Below are 23,477 nucleotides of genomic sequence, written 5' to 3'. Positions count from 1 at the left end.
CCAGTAGGGCCATTCTTATGTTCTAAATATAGGTGGAATATTTGCTACCCTCTAGTCCTCTGATACATTAGCTGTTTTTAATGACAGGTTGCATATTTTTGCTAGCAGCTGGACCACTTCATTCTTAAGTCCCTTCAGACCTCTTGGATGTATAACCTCTGGGCCTAGGGACTTACCGCTTTTTAAATTATCAATTTGTTCCAGCACTATTTCTGCTGACATCTCAATCTCTATTAGTACCTCACCTGTGTTACCAAAAAAGAAATATTAATTTCAGTTTTTAAAAAAATGCAAGACAATCAACATTTGCCAAGTGAGAAAATACAAGATTGATGAAACTGGAACATATGTCCTTTATCCCCACAGGCATAAAATGCTAGAGAGTACACAAAACTGAAAAATATAATTACTTTTACCTTATTTTTATATAATTGAAAAGTTCTGATTTCTCCTAACCAATAAACCATATGACAAACCAAAGTTTCTATTCATCTTTGAGTTCAGTAACTGGTCCAGAGCAATCACTACTCAAGGACTGAATCTGAGAATTACATGTGCTCAGTGTCAAAGTCAAGCTCCAGTTAAGTTTGTACTACTAAATAAATCTTTGCACACTTCCCAGTTCCTGGTGAACTTGCCAGGGCCAATTCTGTGGTCCACAGTTACTGGCTTCTGAAACCCAACTTTCTTACTATTTAAGCAAGAGTTTCCACAGCCAGTGCTCTATTGGCCAGCATACCAACAGAGCATGCAAAGTTAAAAAGACTTTTATTACTAGCATTTAAACATTTTTAAAATAACATACTGAGAAAATTAAAATAAAGCTTTAATGTCATTAAACTAACAGACTGTCTGCTTCAGTGTAATGTATTTTTAAGATACTACACATCTGAATGTTCAGAAAGCATTGTTGGGGGAAAAAAACACCCCAAAACAATCAAATGGAAGACTGTTTTAGAACAAAATGCCTTCAGTGAAACTGACACTCTGTTCAAGTGCTGCTATTTGTTATAATGTGCTTCTCTTAAATAAGAATATACTCTGTTGTGCCCCTATAACTTGTGCATATGAAAAGGTGGCTTAGCTATCTCTGGGGCAACATCTCCTCCCTTCTCCCCACTACTAAGTCTGGGGATCAGTGAGTGGGACGCTGAGGGTGTGAGCAGGCCAACAGATAGGTCATCCCAGCTGAATTAACTTTCTGCACACCATGCCATGGGGCTCCCTCTTTAAAGAGTATCCACACACCACACCTGCAGCCATGTATGCTCATCATCTCGGGTGTCAATTACGGCAACATCCTTCTCTCTGGCCTGGGCAAATGCAATTTTGCCCTGCTCATATCCATTCAGAATGCTGAAATCATTTTCCTAACCTGTTACTTCAGCCAAGTCACCCCACCCATTGAATCCTTTCACTGGCTCCCCCTTCAAACATAAACTGCTTGTATCAAACATAAACTGCTTGTACTCACTTTCAAGGCCCTTCACGGTCAATTCCCACCATAGAATCACAGAAGTGTAGGACTGGAAGGGACCTCAACAGGTCATCTAGTCCAGTTCCTTGCACTCAGGGCAGGACTAAGAAATAACTAGACCACTCCTGACAGGTATTTGTCTAACCTGTTCTTAACATCCAATGATGGAGATTCCACAACCTCCCTAAGCAATTTGTTCCAGTGCTTAACTACCCTGACAGTTATAAAGTTTTTCCTAATATCCAACCTAAACTTCCCTTGCTGCAATTAAAGCCCATTGCTTCTTGTACTATCCTCAGAAATTAACAAGAACAATTTTTCACTCTCCTCCTTGTAACAACCTTTTATGTACTTGAAAACTGTTATGTCCCCCTCTGTCTTCTCCAGACTAAAGAAACCCAATTTTTTCAATCTTTCCTCATAGGTCATGTTTTCTAGACCTTTAATCATTGTTGTTGCTCTCCTCTAGACATACTCCAATTTGTCCACCTCTTTTCTGAAATGTGCACAGAACTGGACACAATACTCCAGCTGAGGCCTTATCAGTGCGAAGTAGAGCGGAACAACTATTTCTCATGTCTTTCTTAACAACACTGCTGCTAATACATCCCAGAATGATGGGCACTGTTTGTGCAACAGTGTTACACAGTTGACTCACATTTAGCTTGTGGTCCACTATGACCCCCAGATCCCTTTCCACAGTACTCTTTCCTAGGCCGTAATTTCCCATTTTGTATGTGTGCAATTGATTGTTCTTTCTTAAGTGGAGTACTTTGCATTTGTCCTTACTGAATTTCATCCTATTTACATCAGACCATTTCTCCAGTTTGTTCAGATTATTTTTAATTTTAATCCTATCCTCCAGAGCACTTGTAACAACTCCCAGCTTGGTACTGTCCTCATACTTTGTAAGTATATTTCTATGCCATTATCTAAATCACTTAAGAAGATATTGGACAGAACCAGACCCAGGACCGATCCCTGCGGGATCCCACTCAGTATGCCCTTCCAGCTTAACTGTGAACCACTGATAACTACTCTCTGGGAATGGTTTTCCAACCAGTTATGCACCCACCTTATAGTAGCTCCATCTGGGCTACATTTCCCTAGCTTGTTTATGAGAAGGTCATGCAAGACAGTACCAGTAAAGTCAAGATACACCACATCTACCGCTTCCCCTCATCCACAAGGCTTGTTACGCTGTCAATCTATTATCTTCTAGGTGTTGCAAATTGATTGCTTGATTATGTGCTCCATTATCGTTCCAGGTACTGAAGTTAAACTGACTGGTATGTTATTCCCCGGGTTGTCCTTATTCCCCTTTTTATAGATTGGCACTATATTTGCCCTCTTCCAGTCTTCTGAAATCTCTTCAGTCCTCCATGAGTTTTCGAAGATAATCACTAGCGGCTCAGATATCTCCTCAGTCAGCTCCTTGAGTATTCTAGGATGTATTTCATCAGGACCTGCCAACTAGAATTTGTCTAAGTAATTTTTAACTCACTCTTTCCCTATTTTAGCCTCAGATCCTACCTCCTCATTTTCATTGGTGTTCACTAGACATCCAATCGCTACTAATCTTTTTGGTGAAAACTGGAACAGCCATTTAGCACTTTTACCATTTCCACATTTTTCTGTTATTGTCTTTCCCCCTCACTGAATAATGGGCCTACCCTGTCCTTGGTCTTCCTCTTGCTTCTAATGTATTTGTACAATGTTTTCTTGTTACCCTTTATGTCTCCAGCTAGTTTAATCTCATTTTGTGCCCTGTCCTTTCTAATTTTGTCCCTACATGCTTGTGTTGTTTGTTTATATTCATCCTTTGTAATTGGACCTAGTTTCCACTTTTTGTAGGACTCTTTTTTTTTGAGTGTCAGATCATTAAAGATCTCCAGGACAGTCTCTTTCAAAAACTGCCAACTTTCTCAAACTGTTTTTCCTCTTAGAGTTGCATCCAATGGGATCTTACCGACCAATTCCCTCAATTTCCTAAATACCTATCTCATAGCTCTCATTCACTATTGAGCGGTCAGTACTTGCCTCCATTCGACCCACAATGCCAGCCTCCACTGCCCACTTCCTAAATTAAAAAAAAAACAAACCTTTTCACATTCTTTCATGCTACCCCAGATGCTTGTGAGGGCTCCCCATACACATCCACAAAACAACCTCGTTACCCACCTTCAAATCCCTCCTCAGCCTCTCCTTTGCTATGATGCCTACAAAATATATGACAATGCTGTCAGTGCCCATTATGCTGACATTGTTTACTTGTACTCCCCTCTGTCTATATTTCTATCTGTTGTCTCTTGTGTTATGCACAGATTGTAAGCTCCTTGGGGCAGGAGATTGTCTTTTTGTTCTGTGTTTGTACAGCACCTAGTACGATGGGATCCTGGTCCATGACTAGGGATTCTAGGCACTATGATAACACAAATAATAAATAATAATATTGTCAGGGAATTAGGGATGTTATAGTGTGTCCTCACCACCAGAACACTCCCCTCACCTGTGTCTGGACACTGCATTGCAGGGACTCATCCTCTCCAGTACCCCCCTGAGTCCTGGTTCCTCCAGCCAGCCTAGCTCTCAGTCCAGACCACTTCCAGGGATAACAGAAAATCTCAACTCAAAATAGACACCTAGGCATTTAAGTCCATAATATAAACACTAGTCCTTCATAGAGATCCAAGGCCAGTGCTGTCAAGGTTAGGTTACTTGGGTTACAGCAGGGAGAGTCTTCCTTCCCTATCCTGGCTTCACCCAGAAATGGCCCCTAGTAGAAGCCCACCCTTTTCATCTAGCCCACTCAGCCCCTTCTAGATGCCGGAAGAGCAACTCTCACTGGTTCTGCTGCAGCTATCATGAGAGATTTCTTTAGTCATCTCCGAGAGGTATGAACTCACTGCTCTTCCCTTCCAGCGGGACATCTTCTCATGGTGGGGTGTGCCAAGGCTTTGGGGGCTTCAACATGGGGCGACGAATGCTTGGTACACCTCATCCCACATGGATCCATAGGTCTTATCTCCTGTTCCTTCTTGTGAAAAGAAATCTGTATTTCCATGTTGTATTCCTGACGGTGGCATATTTGGAATGCACAGGGCTGTAGCGCCAGGTACCATCTTGCGATGTGTGGACTGGTGTCTTTCATCGCTTGCATCCACTTTAAGGGAACATAGTCACCATATGTATTCCTGAGCCCGGGTTCCCCGACCAGCCATTGGTGACGTGGCACTGAACGTGCAGAGGACAGTGGACTGCCTGGGATGATTTGTTCTGGAAAGACTTTGTTACACCTCCCAGAACGGGGAACCATGGAGTGACCTGGCTGGAGGGCTGAGTCACAAAAAGGAGGCTGCAGTTCCTGGAGCAAGAAGGATGAGAGGATGATGAGAGAGATACGGGCAGAGGAGAGTGCAACGCCAGTTGAGAGCTATTCCCAGAGCGACCGGTGGAGGTGACACTAGTGGTGAGTGTACCCTGCGACACACTTTTGGGGAGTTGTATGCTAATACTACTACTAGGCCAACTTCTGACACATCTGTTTGAAGAATAAATGGTAGCCAGAAGTCTGGGTACTGGAGAATAGGTTGCCTCCATAAAATGTCCTTTATCTTTTCAAAGACTTCCTCACAATCTCTTGTCCTCTGTACCACTGGTGTGGATGCCTTTGTAAGTTAAGTCAAAGATGTTGCTAGGGTGGCAAATTGTGGAATGAAGCAATGTGAATAACATGTCTGTCCTAGTAACCCCCACACTTGCTTCTTGTTCTTGGGGACCAGGGTTTTCTTCAAGGCTTCTATCTTGTTCTCAAGGGAATGGGTTCAGCCATTTCTCATTAGCTATACAAGATATTTAGTTTCTTGCATGCCAAATTTGTATTTTGGGGGTTTGCTGTGAGTCCAGCCTCCCCCAGCGACTAGTACAGATGCTACATGGACCAAGTGTGACCATCAGTCTGTGCTGAAAACAACCACATTGCCAAGGTATACTGCTGCAAACTGGTGGCAAACCACATGGTCCATGTGTGGCTGGGGCCCCATGCAAACCAAAGGACATGGTGGTGAACTGAAAAAGCCTCAAAGGCATGGCAAACACTGCTTTTTCCCTCAAATCTAGTGTAAGAGGTATTTGCCAATATCCTTTTGTCAAGCATAGGGTTATAATATACCTTACCTTCCCTAAATGATCAAGGAGCTCATCTACCTGGGGCACCGGATAAGTATCAAACTAGGATAGAATACAGAAATCTGTGCAGGACCAAATAGTGTTGTCTGGCTTAGGTACTAGCACCACAGGACTGCACCAGGGACTTCTCAGTGACTCTGAGTTCCAGCATTAACTGTACCTCCCACTACACCACTCCATGAAGCTTCTTAGAGATTTGATGGGTTTATGTTCAGGCTTTGTCCCTTGGATTGTCAGAATTTGGTGTGCCAGGAAGTGCCTGGCAGGGAGGAAAACAGTGAATAGTCCTCCAAGAGGTTCTTGGCTATCCGGAATAAATGTGAGGCAAGATCTGCTGCTACTGATATATCAAAGGGGCCCACTGCAGCCTGTACCTGTGGTACAGGAGAACAGGGAGATCCCTGGGATCTATACATAGGTTTTCTTGGGCTCACCATGGTTTTAACGGATTAACATGATAAATCTGATCTCATAGTCCCCCTTGCCAACTCGCCAGATGACCTGGTATGGACCATGCCATTTGACCAAAAGTTTAATTTCCAAATTGGGGACTAGTACTAGATCCCTGGGCTAATAAACCCTCTCAAGCACCTTTACTGTAGAGTCAGACCTGGGTTTGCTGGGCTCACAGTAGATTTTCTTGAGCAAATTGTCTCTTGAGACCCAGCCATTCTCACATCCTCATGACATCATGTAGTACATTTTGGGAGTGGGATAGCTATTCTTTCCAAGCTTCTCTAAGGATAACTAGAATTCCCCGGGACTGTCAGTCATACAATAATTCAAAGGACAAAAACCCCCTTGATGTAGTGTATAAAGTGTCACAAGCAACGAGCAGGTTGACAGAAGCTTGTCCCCACAGGAGCCAAATATCCTCATGTACGCAGATAACCTGCGCCGAATCTTCATATCAGAGAACTCTGGGTCACACAGGGTTTCCAAGACTAAAGACTTGGAAAACCCTGGGTCCATTAAGCCCAATGCTGTTTGCCTGCCAAGTTGTACTGCGACTATGTATGCTTGTCAATTGCTTGATCAGAGCTGCCACAAAGTTCTACGATTCTAGAGCCCATGAGGTCACATTCCATCAGGGGACACGAATGAGTGATAGGTCCTGGCTTTCCGCAACAAACACAATCAATGTGATTGCCAGGAAAGCCTGCATTACCAGATTTTGATTGCAACTCTGAGTAGTCCTCTCCTAGAGATGTGGTCAACATCCCTTGTTGCAACAATTTGGGTTGCCTTGTGGAATCCATTAGCTGGCCTCCACTTGCTCCTGAAGTCTGCTGGGGGCTCCACACTGCCTTTCTCATCTTAGGGCTGTGTCTGTGGGCCATCTGGCCTGGAGTGATTAGTTTTACTGGGCCAACCTTTAGCCAGATAATCTGCAGTGATCTGGATAGCAACTGCTATTGAGCTGGGGTTTTGCCAGTGAACTCAGGTCTGAATTGCAGTTGGCAGAACTGTCAGTTATTGCTCAACAACTGCTGAGTCTATAATGTCTAGTGCAATGCAGGTCTCTGGACGGAGCCACTGGATAGCCCAATCCCTCAGGCACTGGGCCATAATGTGGGATCATGATGCAAGAGAAAAAGGTTCTGTCCAGAATCAGTGTTATGTCTTTTGGGATACACCCATCTGATGACAGTCATTATGGTGTCATAGTCTTTAGCTGCCTCATTGTCGAGGACCTGGCAGGTGGACTGGTCTTCCCCAGACAACAAAGGCAAAAGCCAAGCACCCCAGAACTCTTAGCCCATTGGGCTACCCACTCAAATATGGCCAGGTATGCCTTTGGGTCATCATCTGGCCCCAACTTGGCAAGGTCAGGCCAGGCCTTAGTGATACTGCTCCAGACAGGGCTAGGCTGGCTATCCGCTGGAGAACTGATTCCTGAAACTCTCTGTTGCTGTTGTTGCTATAGTTGATGTTGCTCAAGACTGCCCATTGGGCTTCTTGTTGCCCCTCCAGGAACAGCCACTGAGCCTCAGCATGCGCTTGCTGTTGTCAAGTAAAAAGCCTTAACAAATCTTCCATTGTCCCCTTTGAGGACCATCACTGCTTCTGGTTTCATGCATTATAATGTGCACTCACCACAAAAATGCCCCTCCATGTCAGGATGCAGAATTTCAGGGACTCTTCCTCTCTGGCACATGCCCTGAGTCCTGGTTCCGCATTGGTCTGCTGCGTCTGTGTCCTAGCCCTCTGGTCAGGCCAGCTCTCAGTCCAGACCCCTTCCAGGGTTAACAGAAAGGAATTAAATCTCAACTCAGAATAGCCATCTGGGCATTAAAGTTCTTAATATAATCACTAGTCTCTTACAGAAATCCAAGGCCAGTGTTGTCAAGGTTAGGCCCCTGACTGAGCCAGTTATTGGGTTTACAGCAGGGAAAGACTTCCTTCCCAAACAAAGACAGCCCTTTTTATCTGGCCCACAGAGCTCCAATTGGCCTCCGCCTGCCCCCGGCCTTTCTAAGTGCCAGAAGACCAACTTCCGCTGGTTCTGCCTGTAGCGGATTATGGGAAGCCTCTCTAGGTATCTCTATAGGTCTGAACTTGCTGTTTTCCCCTCCAGTAGGACACCTTCTTAGAGCACAGTGTGCAAAGATGGAGGGCCCTCCAGCAGTGGTTGGCAAATGCTTGGTATACCCTGTCACAAGGGAGCTACTGAGGACACAGATGATTGGCAGAGCATGAGAGAGAGACTTCCCTCTGACAGAACAATTCAGGAGAGATCTTTAGGTTTCACCCTCTTTAATCCTCTCCTACTAGTTTTCCACTGGAAGTGTGCAATAAAGTCCAATGTATGTAATATATGTAACTAGTTTTCTGCTTAACAAGATTACTTGTGTCTTAGTCATAGGTGCTGGAACTGGGGGTGCTCCTGCACCCCCTGGCTTGAAGTGGTTTCCATTATATACAGGGTTTACAGTTTGGTTTAATGGCTCTCAGCACCCTCACTATAAAAATTGTTCCAGCACCCCTTGTCTCAGTGGTAGATGGTGACCTTCATTTTAGTCAGTATTTTCCTGTAAATTCAATAGTCTTGATGATGTTGTTAAATGTCTCAAAGCTGCACAGTAAGGCAGATATCACGATATTTTTAGCAAACAATAACATGATCCACAGAAAATACATGGAAGGGTTAAGTACATCCAGGAAATACATTACATATTTAAAAACAAGAGTCACATGGTTACAGGGCAAGGGAATGGTGGGGTAGTGAGGGAAAGTCATTGCTAATACCCACTATAACCTTACTTAAATAATTATATATAAAGATATGTATAAATGTATGACTCACTTTATCTGCTCTGTAATTTTTCATCTTAATTTTTAAAATATGAATGGACTTGATTTGCCTAAGTAAGCAAATAAATCATCTCCTTCAATAACATGATAGTCGATTATTTTGGGAATTCCTAGATTAGGGGAGGGGCAACCATACAAAGTTCTCAAAATTGCAGATCGAGAGAGATGGTGTCACATGATATAACTGGCAAAAGTTTCAAAGTTACAGGTGAGAGGTATATGGTACTTCACTGGAATACATATATTGAAACGGTCTTGATACTGTGTCAAAAGATTTAGCAAAGGTTTTAAAGCTACATGGTGAGCTACGTGGTCACCTTATGCTTATTTTTTGCCAAGGTCTTCACACTTGCATCAGTGCATGCTGTGTCCTGTGTAAAGTTATGCTGCACCATCTTGTGAATAATGGATGTCTCCACATACTCCACTTAGGTATTCTATTCCATGTATCAAAACATCTTAGTTACATGTAATATGGTGCGTGGTCTCAATACTCTATACTGTGGTGTACGCATCATGTTTAGCAGTGGTTTCAGTGCCCAGCCATGAGCCAGGCTACGTCATGTTTGTTGTTGAACTGGATGGCCCCCAGCAAGGCGTGCTGCCCTGTGTTTGATTACAGTATTAATGCCAGAGATAGAAAAAGTTTGCTGTGCCATAAGTAACAGTGGTACCTACATACCGCAAAGTTGATTACTTTGCTGTGAATAGTGGTAACCTCAACACTCCCTACCCCAGGGATAGACTTGTGACTCTGCTATAGAGGCTTGTGACTCTCCCCAGGGGCGTTCTGCACCATGAATAGCAGTGGTCTTGACAACCTGGGGAAAGACATCCTATATGATAAATAGCAGTGCTCTTGACACAACTTGGATAGGTATCCTGTGCCATGAATAGGGACATCTGTGCATTAACATAAGAATGACCGTACTGCATCAGACCAATGGTCCATCTAGCCAAAGACCCTGTCTCCTGACAGTAGCCAATGCCAGATGCTTCAGAGGGAATGAACAGAACAGGCAATCAACAAGTGATCCATCCCATCATCCACTCTCAGCTTCTGGCAATCAGAGGCTAGGGACACCCCTGACCATCTTGGCTAATAGCCATTGATGGACCTATTCTCCATGAACTTATCTAGTTCTTTTTGAACCCGTAAATAGTTTTGGCCTTCCTAACATCCCCTGGCAACAAGTTCCACAGGTGGACTGTGCATTATGTGAAGAAGTAATTTGTTTGTTTTAAACCTGCTGTTAATTTCATTGGGTGACCCCTAGTTTGTGTTATGTGAAAGAGTAAATAACACTTACTTTCTCCACATCAGTCACGATTTTATAGACCTCTATCATATCCACTCTTAGTCATCTCTTTTTCCAAGCTGCAAGTCCCAGTCTTTTTAATCTCTCCTCATACAAAAGCTGTTCCATACACGTAGTAATGTAGCCCTTCTCTGTACCTTTTCCAATTCTAATACAGCGGACCCTTGCTTGAGCGCACATCGCTATAGTGCGGATTCACATGTAGTGCAAGCGTGGCGATGAACCCCAAATTTAAATTGGGATCCATGGTAACGCGGTCCCCGCGTTAACGCTGTACTGCGCATGGATCCCAAACCCCAAGTTCTAGCGAGGGTGCAGTGTATTTCTTTTATGAGATGGGGTGACCAGAACTGTACACAATATGCAAGGTATGGGCATACCATGGATTTACACAGTGGCATTCTGATATTTTCTGTCTCGTTATCTATCCCTTTCCTAATGGTTCCTAACATTGTTAGCTTTTTTGATGGCTGTTGCACATTGAGCAGATGTTTTCAGAGAACTATTCACAATGACTCCCAGATCTTTCTTGAGTGGTAACAGATAAATTAGCTCTAATCATTTTGTATGTACAGTTGGGATTATGTTTTCCAATGTGCATGACTTTGCATTTATCAACATTGAATTTCATATGCCATTTTTTTGCCCAGTCACCTAGTTTTGTGAGATCCTTCTGTAACTCTTCGCAGTCTGCTTTGGACTTAACTATCTTGAGTAATTTTGTATCTTCTGCAAACTTTGCCACTTCACATTACCCATTTTTCCAGGTCATTTCTGAATACGTTGAATAGTACTGGACCCAGGACAGATCCCTGGGGGACACCGCTATTTACCTCTCTGCATTCTGAAAACTGACCAATTATTCCTACTCTTTATTTTCTGTCTTTTAATCAGTTACAGATCTATCAGAGAACATTCCCTCTTATCTCGTGACTACTTACTTTGTTTAAGAGCCTTTGCTGAGGGACCTAGTCAAAAAGGCTTTCTGAAAGTCCAAGTACACTATATCCCCTGGATCATCCTTGTCCACATGCTTGTCGACCCTCTCAGAGAATCCTAATAGATCAGTGAGGCATGATTTCTCTTTACAAAAGCTGTGTTGACTCCTCCCCAACAGATTGTGTTTGTCTATGTGTCTGATAATGCTGTTCTTTACTACAGTTTCAACCAATTTGGCTGGTACTGACATTAGGCTTATTGGCCTGTAATTGCCAGGATAGTTTCTGGAGCCTTTTTTAACAATTGGTGTCACGTTAGCTATCCTCCAGTTATCGAGAACAGAAGCTGATTTAAATGATAGGCTACGTGCCACAGTTAGTAGTTCTACAATTTCATATTTGAACTCTTGAGTGAACACCATCTGGTCCTGGTGATTTATTGTTTAATTTTTTGTGAATTGTGAACAGTGGCATTTTCGACAGCCCCTGTGTGTGTTCTGCACTGTGAATACTGGTGCTGTCACCACTAAAGGAGAGTCCTGACCCTGGAATAGTGGCTTTCTTGACATACCTTGGGAGGCAGGGGAGGAGGGCATTCTACAACCTGAATAGTGGCACTGTTACCTCAATAGTTACCCTGTCCCCTCAATGGGGCATCCTAAGCCATGAATAGTGGTACTCTCAACATCTCCAGGAGGGATGTCCTGCACAGGTTCTAGGAATGGGTCACTCTGGGTGCCAACTTCAAGCTGGCACTGTACTGCTCAAATTTTTTCATTTCTATTAATTGGCTTGCCTTTCCCCCATCCTCTGCTGATTGGCTGGCGCTGGGTTTGTTTCTTTTGTGACTTGGTCACTACCATTTTCCACCCTGCCTGGCAAAAAAGCTAGGGCCACTCCTGATCCTGCACTCTGAACAGTGGTGCTCTTGACACCTTCCAGAGTGCCATTGTGTGTCACAAAGAGTGCATGTCTGGACACCCACTGGAGGAGCGTCCTTCGTGGGGTGCCACAGATGTGCCCCTGCGCCAGAGCATCCTGCACTGTGAATAGCAGCGCAATGGCAGCTCCCAGGGCTGGCACATCCTGCACGGTGACTAGCAGCGCCATGGACCTACCTCTGGGACGGGGAGTCCTGCACGGTGACTAGTGGCACCAGGGATGTGCCCCTGGGATGGGGCGTCCTGCACGGTGACTAGTGGCGTCTTGTGCACCGCTCAATGCACCTAGCACTTGGCTGGGGCGTGGGGGATCGTCCCTGCTGCCCCTCCCCCCTGCACTCCCCAGGCTGGTAGTCGGCAAGGAGATGCTGAAATACCTGGCCATGGACTTGGCTCTGCCTCTTCATATAGACATGCGGTTGGTCCGCGGCCAGCGAGTAGATGTTGCCGATGAGGGGCAGCCCCCGGGGCCCCGGCGGGAAACCGGGCGGCCGCCTCTGCTTGAGCAGCTGCCTCACCAGCAGCGAGAGGAGGAGGAGGAGCAGGAGCGCGGCAGTGCCCACCGCCGCGAGCACCTGACCCCGGGACCACATTCCCCCTCTCCGCCGCTGCCCTCCGCCAGCGCCCGACTCCCCTTCTCCCGCCCCTTCACACAGCCACGTGGCCTCTGCCTTCCCTCGACCGCCCTGATTGGCCGGCGGCCGGGCGAGTCAAGAGACTCCAAATGTGATTGGCGGAGTCAGTCCGGCGGTCGGCTCTTTCCCGGCCTCTCCTCCCCCCTCTCAAGTTCTCAGGTGGGGCCGTTGGGATTTCGGCCGTTGGAGGGGACGGTTGCGGCTCCTCAGCGAGTGGCCATTACTCCTCCCTCCCCTCCCCAGTGCCCACTCCGCGTGTAACCCCGTTCTGCCCGGTTTCACTCAGCCAGCGGCGAACCGAGGCAGGCTGGTTACATAACTGACCCTCCTGCAGCTGGCAGCAGAAATATGTGCTGGAGAGTTGCCCCCCTCTCTTCCCCATGCCAGCTGTGAACCCCTACTTCACCCAAGGGCCCCAACCTCCAGTCTCGCAGTAGCATGACTGGTTTCAGAGTAGCAGCCGTGTTAGTCTGTATTGGCAAAAAGAAAAGGAGGACTTGTGGCACCTTAGAGACTAACCAGTGAGCTGTAGCTCAGGAAAGCTTATGCTCAAATAAGTTGGTTAGTCTCTAAGGTGCCACAAGTCCTCCTTTTCTAGTAGCATGACTGGGGAGATTAGTTGACAAGGCCCTTACGGGTTGTTTCAACAAGGGCTCTTACCTGTGCTTGCAATAAAGGTCGCTGCAGGTTACAAACAGGCCTGTGGTGCAACATGTGCAGCTTCCTCAGAGAAAGTCCCAGATGGGCACGAATTAGTGACCAGCCCTCCCTATCCCCTGCAAATGGTAGTGAGGAGCATACAGAAATAAAGCACCTCACTAGGAAGAGAGGGTGGGAGGGAGGCAGCTTGAAAGCGGCAGGCAAGCTGTCCGGGTGTGGTTCGTAACTGCTTTGGGGAGCTTTTTGGGCCATCTGTTTCTTACTAAGTTGTATGAGCAGGCTAAGATGCAGTGCTTTAGGAATATGCTTCCCCTAGACGGAAAGAATCTTCTGCTGAAGTCAAATGGCATGCCAACCTTCAGCACCAGACAGTAACTCCATAAAGGGGGCCCTGGGAAGACCTTCTGAGCAGAAGTTTTCAAACCAGGCTATGTGGAAACATTTCAGAAGTAATTAAGTGAGTTAGGAGATTAAATCCTATTGAATTTCAAGAAGACCTAGGCTCCTAAATCACATCGGAGCTTTAGAATAGTCTACCATATGTGATTGTTTTATTGGTTTGGAGGGAAGGGTATGCCAAGTGATTGACTTTTCCGTCTAAAAATCAAAAAGATGACTGTTCTGAGTAAAATGTTATGAACATGTTTGAGGCAGGAAGCCATTTATTATTTAAGTCATTAATTAACAAAGGGATCTTTAACTTTGGAAAGTTTTTCAATTTTATTTTGCTACAGTCCAAGCGTGCTCCTGTGAGAGAGAAAATGCAAACTGTTTGAATTGCTGTCCTGTGGCACCAAATTATATTATACCTGCCCATGATTGAGGGGTTTGAATATATTTCCAATGAAAGGTGATTAAATTGGGAGGGGGAAGTGAGAGAAAAGGAGATCAAAAACAAGTGTATTCCAAGGATGAGGCTGACTGACAATAAACTCAAGGTTTTAGTTTTTTACACTAGCTTTTTATTTTAAATCTGGATGGGAGGTTATAAAAAAAGCATACACAGACAGGCCAAAACACTGTACCATTCCTGTTCTACTTTCCCCTCCATAACCTCTCTTCTGGCCGCTCCACCATTGTGTCTTTGAAATGTGAATTGCAAATCAAAATTTAATAAAAGCACTCCATTTTACATTCTTTAGCAAAGACATTACAGTGACTGAAGTGTTTGGGAGAAACTGGGAGTGTCCCAAACACTGGTTAGACTGTATTCAGCAGCACTTTCTTTGAGAGAGCTAAGCAGATTGTTGCTTAGGGTTGTGCCATCTACTCCCAACATTGCACGATAATTTCAGTTTGTCAGCTTTGATCCTCTGTGCTGATGATAGCTTTTGCAGGATAGAAGGTGAGAAAGGTATTAAAAAGATGTAATCTTTTTTCAGTAAGTAATCATACAGTGATATGATATGGCCATATGATCATCTCGGAAATTTATAATCAGTAGAGCATATGTACAAATTTGAAGAGCATAACCAGTATGCTGTTTTAAGGCCTAGGTGACTCCTTCCAATAAATGATTTACTAGGGTAGTAAAGGATCAAAGAAATTACTCACCGTGTATTCCAGAAACCCTTACCTTATTGTAGCTCTAGGCTGTCTGCAAAGACTCCAGTCTTAATTGCGTTACATTTTCAAAAAAGTCAACAACGCTGCTTGTGCTACTCAATAACACTGAATTCAGCTGGCAGAGCTTTCCAGGGATTTCACATATTTTCCACTTTTTATCAGCCAAACTATTTGCAATATGCAGAAGGGTTATTTTAAATTCATTTTCGTAGGGTAGCAGGAAGAGGCAAGTATTAAAGTGGAGGCAAGAAGTAAATATGAAATCAAAATTCCACAAACTGAAATAAAAATATGGTAAAGAACTATACACATAGATCTTGTTTTCACTAGGGAAAAGAGATACGTTCATAACTCTAGTTAGTTGTTTTGAGTTAATTAACATGAACAAAAATCCTGTTGAAAACAAGTTAGTTTGTCGTTTTCATATGAGTTAGCAGGACAAGGTAAACCCTAGGATCTCCCATAGTCTTTACTTTGTCTTAAAAAGAAAAGAAGTACTTGTGGCACCTTAGAGACTAACCAATTTATTTGAGCATAAGCTTTCGTGAGCTACAGCTCACTTCATCGGATTCATACTGTGGAAAGTGTAGAAGATCTTTTTATATACACACAAAGCATGAACAAATACCTCCTCCCACCCCACTCTCCTGCTGGTAATAGCTTATCTAAAGTGATCACTCTCCTTACAATGTGTATGATAATCAAGGTGGGCCATTTCCAGCACAAATCCAGGGTTTAACAAGAACGTTGGGGGAAGGGGGTAGGAAAAAACAAGGGGAAATAGGTTACCTTGCATAATGACTTAGCCACTCCCAGTCTCTATTCAAGCCTAAGTTAATTGTATCCAATTTGCAAATGAATTCCAATTCAACAGTTTCTTGCTGGAGTCTGGATTTGAAGTTTTTTTGTTGTAATATAGCAACTTTCATGTCTGTAATCGTGTGACCAGAGAGATTGAAGTGTTCTCCGACTGGTTTATGAATGTTATAATTCTTGACATCTGATTTGTGTCCATTTATTCTTTTACGTAGAGACTGTCCAGTTTGACCAATGTACATGGCAGAGGGGCATTGCTGGCACATGATGGCATATATCACATTGGTGGATGTGCAGGTGAACGAGCCTCTGATAGTGTGGCTGATCTTATTAGGCCCTGTGATGGTGTCCCCTGAATAGATATGTGGGCACAGTTGGCAACAGGCTTTGTTGCAAGGATAGGTTCCTGGGTTAGTGGTTCTGTTGTGTGGTATGTGGTTGCTGGTGAGTTTTTGCTTCAGGTTGGGGGGCTGCCTGTAGGCAAGGACTGGCCTGTCTCCCAAGATTTGTGAGAGTGTTGGGTCATCCTTCAGGATAGGTTGTAGATCCTTAATAATGCGTTGGAGGGGTTTTAGTTGGGGGCTGAAGGTGACGGCTAGTGGCGTTCTGTTATTTTCTTTGTTAGGCCTGTCCTGTAGTAGGTGACTTCTGGGAACTCTTCTGGCTCTATCAATCTGTTTCTTCACTTCCGCAGGTGGGGATTGTAGTTGTAAGAATGCTTGACAGAGATCTTGTAGGTGTTTGTCTCTGTCTGAGGGGTTGGAGCAAATGCGGTTGTATCGCAGAGCTTGGCTGTAGACGATGGATCGTGTGGTGTGGTCAGGGTGAAAGCTGGAGGCATGTCGGTAGGAATAGCGGTCAGTAGGTTTCCGGTATAGGGTGGTGTTTATGTGACTATCGTTTATGAGCACTGTAGTGTCCAGGAAGTGGATCTCTTGTGTGGACTGGACCAGGCTGAGGTTGATGGTGGGATGGGAATTGTTGAAATCATGGTGGAATTCCTCAAGGGCTTCTTTTCCATGGGTCCAGATGATGTAGATGTCATCAATATAGCGCAAGTAGAGTAGGGGCGTTAGGGGACGAGAGCTGAGGAAGCGTTTCCACAGTATGCATCCGATGAAGTGAGCTGTAGCTCACGAAAGCTTATGCTCAAATAAGTTGGTTAGTCTCTAAGGTGCCACAAGTACTCCTTTTCTTTTTGCGAATACAGACTAACACGGCTGTTACTTTGTCTTACTAACTCATGTGAAAACTACAAACTGCCTTGTCTTTCATTGCTTAAGTATCTTCTGCAGCTATCCCAAAATTGAATTCAGGCCATTTCCCTACATGGAAATTCCAGAGTAGTTTGTACTGAACCTCCATGCACAGAGATGGAATTTCTTTTATTAACTTGAATCTTTGGGTGGACAAAAATAAACATTAAGTATATAGTGCCAGTGCTCACAAGTACTTTCCTGAATTTTCTCTACAATATTTGGTGATTTCACACTTCTCACCACACAAATAAGTTGGAAAAGTTATAACAGGTTAGAGTTTTCTCCCTGAAACTCCAGGATTGTTTCCCGAATGATATATACTAGTGCTCTTGTCTAGTCCATTCATACCATAATTTATAAATAGCATACTCTACAAGAAAACATTTTTATATCCTAGAAAAATAATGTTAGAAAAAATTTTCCTCATTCCTTTTCCTTTGAAAGAGAGAGATCTGTAGAAACTGTGCATGAGATACACATGCTAATTACTCAGCAAAATGAAATATGAGAAACTCATTTAATAAATCTGTTGGCAAACACAAGATTTTATCTATGGGAGTTAAATAACACTTTCTTAACACACCCATAAAAACACAATAATTACCAGTTTCTAAATTACAGTCTCTGGCTAGCTAAACCTGCAAGAGCTATGGTACTTTGTAGATATGTTAAACAGGAAAAAGTAGTATCTCATACTTTCTCTTGCCAGCTTGTTATTCAGAAGCTGAAAATTTGCACTTTCTCAGCCACAGTATTGCCAACCCTAAATGTTAAAAAATCATGCATCAGGCCCCCAAAATTATGAGATTGGCTTAAAAATTAATTGAGATTTTTTTAAAATACTCAATTTTGGGATCTTTTTGTTTGCTTTTGAGCCTTCAGGGTACACTTGGATTACATTTTGAAGCTTTCCTCTTCAACCATGAGAGTTAGAAATTTACTTTAAAAAATGAGATTTTCAAGGAGTCACTTGTTTCCACCAGAGGGGGGTTAAGTAAAACAGCAAATATCACAAGAGTTGCAATTAAATCATGAGAGTTTCCAACACTCCAGTCAAATGAGTACAATACTTACTAATACTTTTGTTCCAGATGTGTAGCCCTCACCTTGACTTACTCTTTATCAGAAATACTGTACAAGGAAAGAGATCTTCTATGGAAGCTTGATGGAAAAGACTAGACTAGGTTTTTAGCCCTGCATTGTCTCTTTTGCAACACTCTGGCAACACAATTGAGATGAAAAGCAGTCTTAAAAAGCCAACTGGGGCTGGCTAACTGCTCCCAGTCCACCCAGTGTAGAGGGCATATCAGAGCAGGTAAGGATGTAAGTGGGTGTGGTCTGAGCATCTTGTGCTCTTGTGATCCTGGGTCAATTGAATGGCTCCTATTGGGCTATCAGTACCAAATCAGCTCCTGCTGATTGCTGGGAGTGGGAAGGCAGAAAGGTTGTGTAGCCTCTTCCTTCTTCAGCTGAGCATACCTTGGCTGAAACTGAAGACCTAGTCTGTAGTTTCTCCACCTGACTTTTGCTGACATTCCATTAGTGTATAGGGCACAATCATGTGACTCTCACTCGTGCAAGCAATCAAGTCCTCTGTGTGTGTGTGCGTGCATGCATATGCATAACAAGATTAATTGTCCATTCTGATCTAACTTTTCAAATAGAAATGGAGAAGGATATTCACCCCCTATCTCAAATGCAGAATGTGTAAAATTAAAGATATCTACTGAATTTAAATTAAGGTAAAGTTTCTGGACCAGATTTTCTCTCATCAATCTGTCCCCTTTATGCTGCTCCAGAGGTGTAAAGGGGCCATATACTAGCCATATTTGGTGAGCTGAGCATTCGCCTTGTTGGGTGAGCCCTCAGCTGGTATAGGGCCAGTATAACCACCTCCTATGTCACTCTCCCTCTCTATCTCAGAGGTATGGCTTGGGACAGAGGAGGGCATGCCATGGATTTGGTAATTTACAGCTGACAGGAGATCCTGATGGGGCCCATTGCCAGCTGACATGAGTTAGGGCCTAGGGCTTGCTCAAACCAACAGTAGGGATGGGACTGGAACTGTGGAGGGCTGAGAATCAGGGAACCATAAATGCCTCCCTGACAGTTTGTCCCTGTCTCCTGTGCTAACCAGATCTCAGTGCAGACTAGAATCTGACCCCCTACTTTTAAAATTTTTATATTTCTTAAAAGAATGTGTTAAGTTAAATTTGTTCTCAAATTTAGATTTTATAAAAACAAGCTTTTACAAAACCCAAGACCAAAGGAAATGTTTCCATTAAGTTAAAAATAATCCAATGTAAACAGTCTTTTAAACAAAACAAAAAAAAAACCCACAAAAAAATTACTCTAATGCTTGCAACCAGCTTATTGTAGCTTTGTGTTTGCATGGGAAATTGAAGTGAAACTGGCTAGCTTCTTTCCATTGTGAAAAAATGCAAGCCAGTGAAAAGAAAGTTATATTTTAAAAACATTCAGTTTAAAAAATGTATGGTGATGATAATATGCTAGACAAGAGTACTTGTTTTTGTTTTTAAAAACAGCGTGCCATTCATTTACATTGTTTTAATATCAGAATCATTTTTATTTAGGTTTGAAGAATAAAAGATATTCAGCCTTATAATTTGTTTTGTAATATTTACGAAGAGCTATCTGATCACCACATTACAACACCCGATGGTGTGTGTCCTCCTGGAATATAATCACTTACTGTGTATTTCCAGCACTTTGCCTTCAGCCTTAAGCCTAACAATACATCCAAAGCACGATCATATCTTAATGTGACTCATACACATATAAACATATACACACCTTATTTCTTAAATTTAGATTACCATTCGATAATCTGCAGATGTATTTTCTTTGGAGTGAAGGAGTTGTATTAAGGGAGAGATGAACCAATTACCTGATGACTATAAACAAATACGGACCCAATTTCAGTTCATGATGTCATGGTCTTCTGAGACATACAAGCCATAGAAAGTTCATAGTTTGTCATAAAAAAACAGTACCAAACATTCATTGCCCATTATACCATCCTCTTGCCACAACTATATAACCCATTTGAGTTACGTCAGTGCTGTTAGTCACCAGACCTGCCCTGTTAGTCATTGTGATGGGTAAAGTCCCCTTTTATCAATGGAAAGCCCTATGCGAACCTCCCTTTTCTTCCTGATCTCTATCTCTGTATTTTTTCCCCAGGGGGAGGAGGTTTGCAAGCCCTGTGTACCCCTTTGCTTCCTTTCTCTGGGTGACAGAAACAGCTAGGAAGACTATTATAGATTAGATAGGGAGGCCACACTCCAAATGTATCTAATTAATCTGTCTAACCTATGTGGCCACTCCCCTTATCCCTGTAGTATCTGTGTTAATTTTATAAAGTTCTATAAATTTGTATGAGTTAACTACACATAAAAGTGCATTCTCTCTCAATCAGGTAGAAAAATCTTCATTCTTCTTATGCTTATCGTTTTCTCCACCATTTCAAGAACAAGGCAGAATGTAGCATATATTTTAAAAATATAATTCTCAACAGTGTTAATATATTGGCCTAGAAAAAAAATGTAAACATCTGGGAAAAATCCAACCTGCTCACATGCTCATTGACTCATTTATGCATTCTCAAGAGACCAACGGGTTAGTGGACTTGTTGGACTCACAGATTGAGCTCTTGAGCAAGCAGTGGCTAAAGAATGCATGATTCAGCTTTCCATGGCAGTTAGAAAGAAAATACTTCTACACTGTGGTCAACCTTAGTGATTATGTAGCTCAGGAAACTTTAAGAAATTTTGCAGGGCAGATGCTCATTTAATGGCCAAATTGAGATCTGGTTGTAAGTAGGTGAAACTCTATTTACTTTTACAGACTTGATGCCCACTTACACCTGTTCTGAATCTGGCCCTTCAACTGGACTGGACAAGCAGTACTTAAAAAGAGATTTGACATTTATATGGTTAAGAACGTACAGAATTATAGTTAATGCTAACAAAAAAAATGGGAAATATATAATACCTCATTTTCAGAGTTTAAGCCAATGTCCATTGGGTATTAGGATGAGACCTACTTGGAAGGCTACTTATCCCACATCTACCTTCTGTAAGGTTTTTTGCACTTTTCCTGAAGCATCTGGTGCTGGCCACTGTTGGAGGCGGGATACTGGACTAGATGGACCATGGTTCTGATCCAGTATAGCAATTCCTATGTTCTGTAGGCTTCCCTTTATAGAAAGGGACTGTTTAATTCTATAGACACACTCATATGATGTAATTTATTCTACCTGCAAAAGGCTCAGTTAGACTCTGTGCACCCCTGCATTCTGTGCATGGAGAGGGTGAGGCATGAATTCAATTCCTCACAGGTCACTGGATCTGTATGATAAATGTGGAGCTATGGCACCATCTCAGCGCATGCCTATTGTGTGTGTCTGTGGTGTTCTCTGTGGAGCCACTGTGGAGAGTGACTGTTCTCCCTGTGTTTCCTTCATGTGCAACTCCTTTGTGCAGTTTATATGCTTTTCTATGTTGGAAAATTACTTTGTGTTAGAACACGTTAACTAACATCATACTAAACACACAGTGTAAACATTATTATTTTGTTTAACATCATTTCAGCTGGTGGTGTTTAGCAGGGCTAACCAGGATCAGAAGACACAATGGGAATGTCTAGAGTAGGGAAAATGGTTAAGTTTTAAAAAGTGTCAGCTAAAACTTTTTAACATTAACAATTTTAAACAGGACTTTGCCCCGAGTCTAGACAGGGCAAGTCCTGTTAATGAGAAACCTAGGCTTCTCCCTATGAACATAAATAAATGAATTAAATAGAAAATCTGTTCATTGAAGAGAAAATTGCTTTCTAGATTTGCATCTCTAACAAAAACAATCAGAATGTAGCTTTTTAATTATGCTACAATGAACCCAGCTCTATCTATATGTTTGAGAGAAAATATTAATGTGGATGTGGAAAGCTGGATTTCTTTAAGCAAATATATGTTATTGTAATGTGAATAACTGTACAGGCCATGTTGAAAAGACTAAAGTAATGACTGTGAAGCAAAGAATTAACTGTACATAATGACAGACTGCTTTAAAGACAAGAAGTTGGTCCAATGAAAGAGATTACCTCATCCTGTCTCTGCTTCAAAGACAATTATTTCTAATTTCCAGAAATAAGGATACCAAAGAGGCAAAACACATTAATTCAGTCTTCCAATAGTGTTAGAAATTGCCTTGGTGAAAATAAGCATTCTGAATGGGTTATTTAAAATCAAACTTCCATTAATCTGGTAGAAGGAAAAAGCATAATAATAAAAAATAAATAAAAACTTCAAAAACTGTTCCCAAGGGAGTCTACTGAAATGCAAGTCACAATTCTGCATTTCAGGTTAAGATACTCTCATTTCTGCAGATTGATCTTTAAATTCGTTATGGCTTTTAGCAAAGTGATCTGTGCTATCATTGTGCTGGCATAAATTCAGATGAGTTTGGTGAGTGTCCTACATTTTCTTTTAGAAAATTATTTCAATTGCAGATAAGTTGTTCCTTGTTTCTGTAGATGAAATCCATATAAACGCAGGGTCAACAGTTCCCGGGAGGATGGTGAACCTTCTTGTAAAAAAACGCAAGAATTTCATCCCTGTGGCAGCCCTGAAAATCCTTAGCAAAGCTTTGAAATAGTCCAAGTGGTAGTCTGCAGTCCACTAATTTCTGTATCCCTTGAAATTATGATAATTCTTTTAGATTAGTTTTCTTACATGACATTAATTCGGTGCGCATGTAAGATTGCACGTACAGGTGTGGTAAAATGTTAGTATACCTCGTGTAAGAAGAGGAATAAAACTTAAATATATTTGGACACTTTCATCAAAAACTGAAAAGTCGAAATTCTATATATAAATATGGAGATATCTTGGGGAAATTATAAACCCAAGGTAATTTACAGTTAAATAACAACATCTACAGCATAGTTGTGCATTTATATAAAGCCATTTACTGCGTACTGCACTTGAAGTCGGAAGCCTGAAAATAAAATAAACCATCGAAGCCCCCTCTGACCTGTAACTGTCATTAAATCCTGAACCCAGGGAAAATTTTAGAGAGTTTAGAAAGACATGAATTCCTGGTCATCTGAGGAAACCTGAGGCTGATTTACAATCATCCAAGGTGTGCGGCTTATAAATGGATGTATTACGCAACCATTATTACTAAAGTGAACCGAAGAAGTTTGTAATGGAAAACCAAAAATGATAGAAAAAAAAATCAGCAATGCCTTTTTTAGGTAGCCAGTGAATTGTGCGCATCTTTTAACATGTTTTCACTATGATCAAGTATATTTATGCTTTAGAACTAAATATAACATGAACAA

The 23,477-nt window shown here is 42.5% G+C and overlaps 1 protein-coding gene across 5 annotated transcripts in view; it reads right to left on the bottom strand.

The window, feature by feature from the left end:
- The window catches only part of CYP2R1 (cytochrome P450 family 2 subfamily R member 1), a 51,981-nt gene extending 39,189 nt beyond the window's left edge, over positions 1-12,792 (bottom strand). For 2 of the 5 annotated variants that reach the window (XR_012159336.1, XM_073347445.1), the window contains exon 1: positions 12,556-12,792. Coding sequence is in view for 2 of the 5 variants with exons in the window: in XM_073347445.1 (XP_073203546.1) it covers positions 12,556-12,771 (216 nt within the window). In the remaining 3 variants the exon portion in view is untranslated. Of the gene's footprint in view, positions 1-7,762; positions 7,842-12,555 lie in introns of those variants that run through there. The other 3 variants (XM_073347447.1, XM_073347449.1, XM_073347446.1) reach the window with 3 other exon arrangements.
- Between the last annotated feature and the right edge of the window lie 10,685 nt (positions 12,793-23,477).

The sequence above is a fragment of the Lepidochelys kempii genome, chromosome 6 (genome assembly GCF_965140265.1).
Source record: "Lepidochelys kempii isolate rLepKem1 chromosome 6, rLepKem1.hap2, whole genome shotgun sequence".
In the NCBI taxonomy this organism is placed as follows: Eukaryota; Metazoa; Chordata; order Testudines; family Cheloniidae; genus Lepidochelys; species Lepidochelys kempii.
Note: the sequence above shows the minus strand (reverse complement) of the source record. Positions and strands in the feature narration are given on the sequence as shown.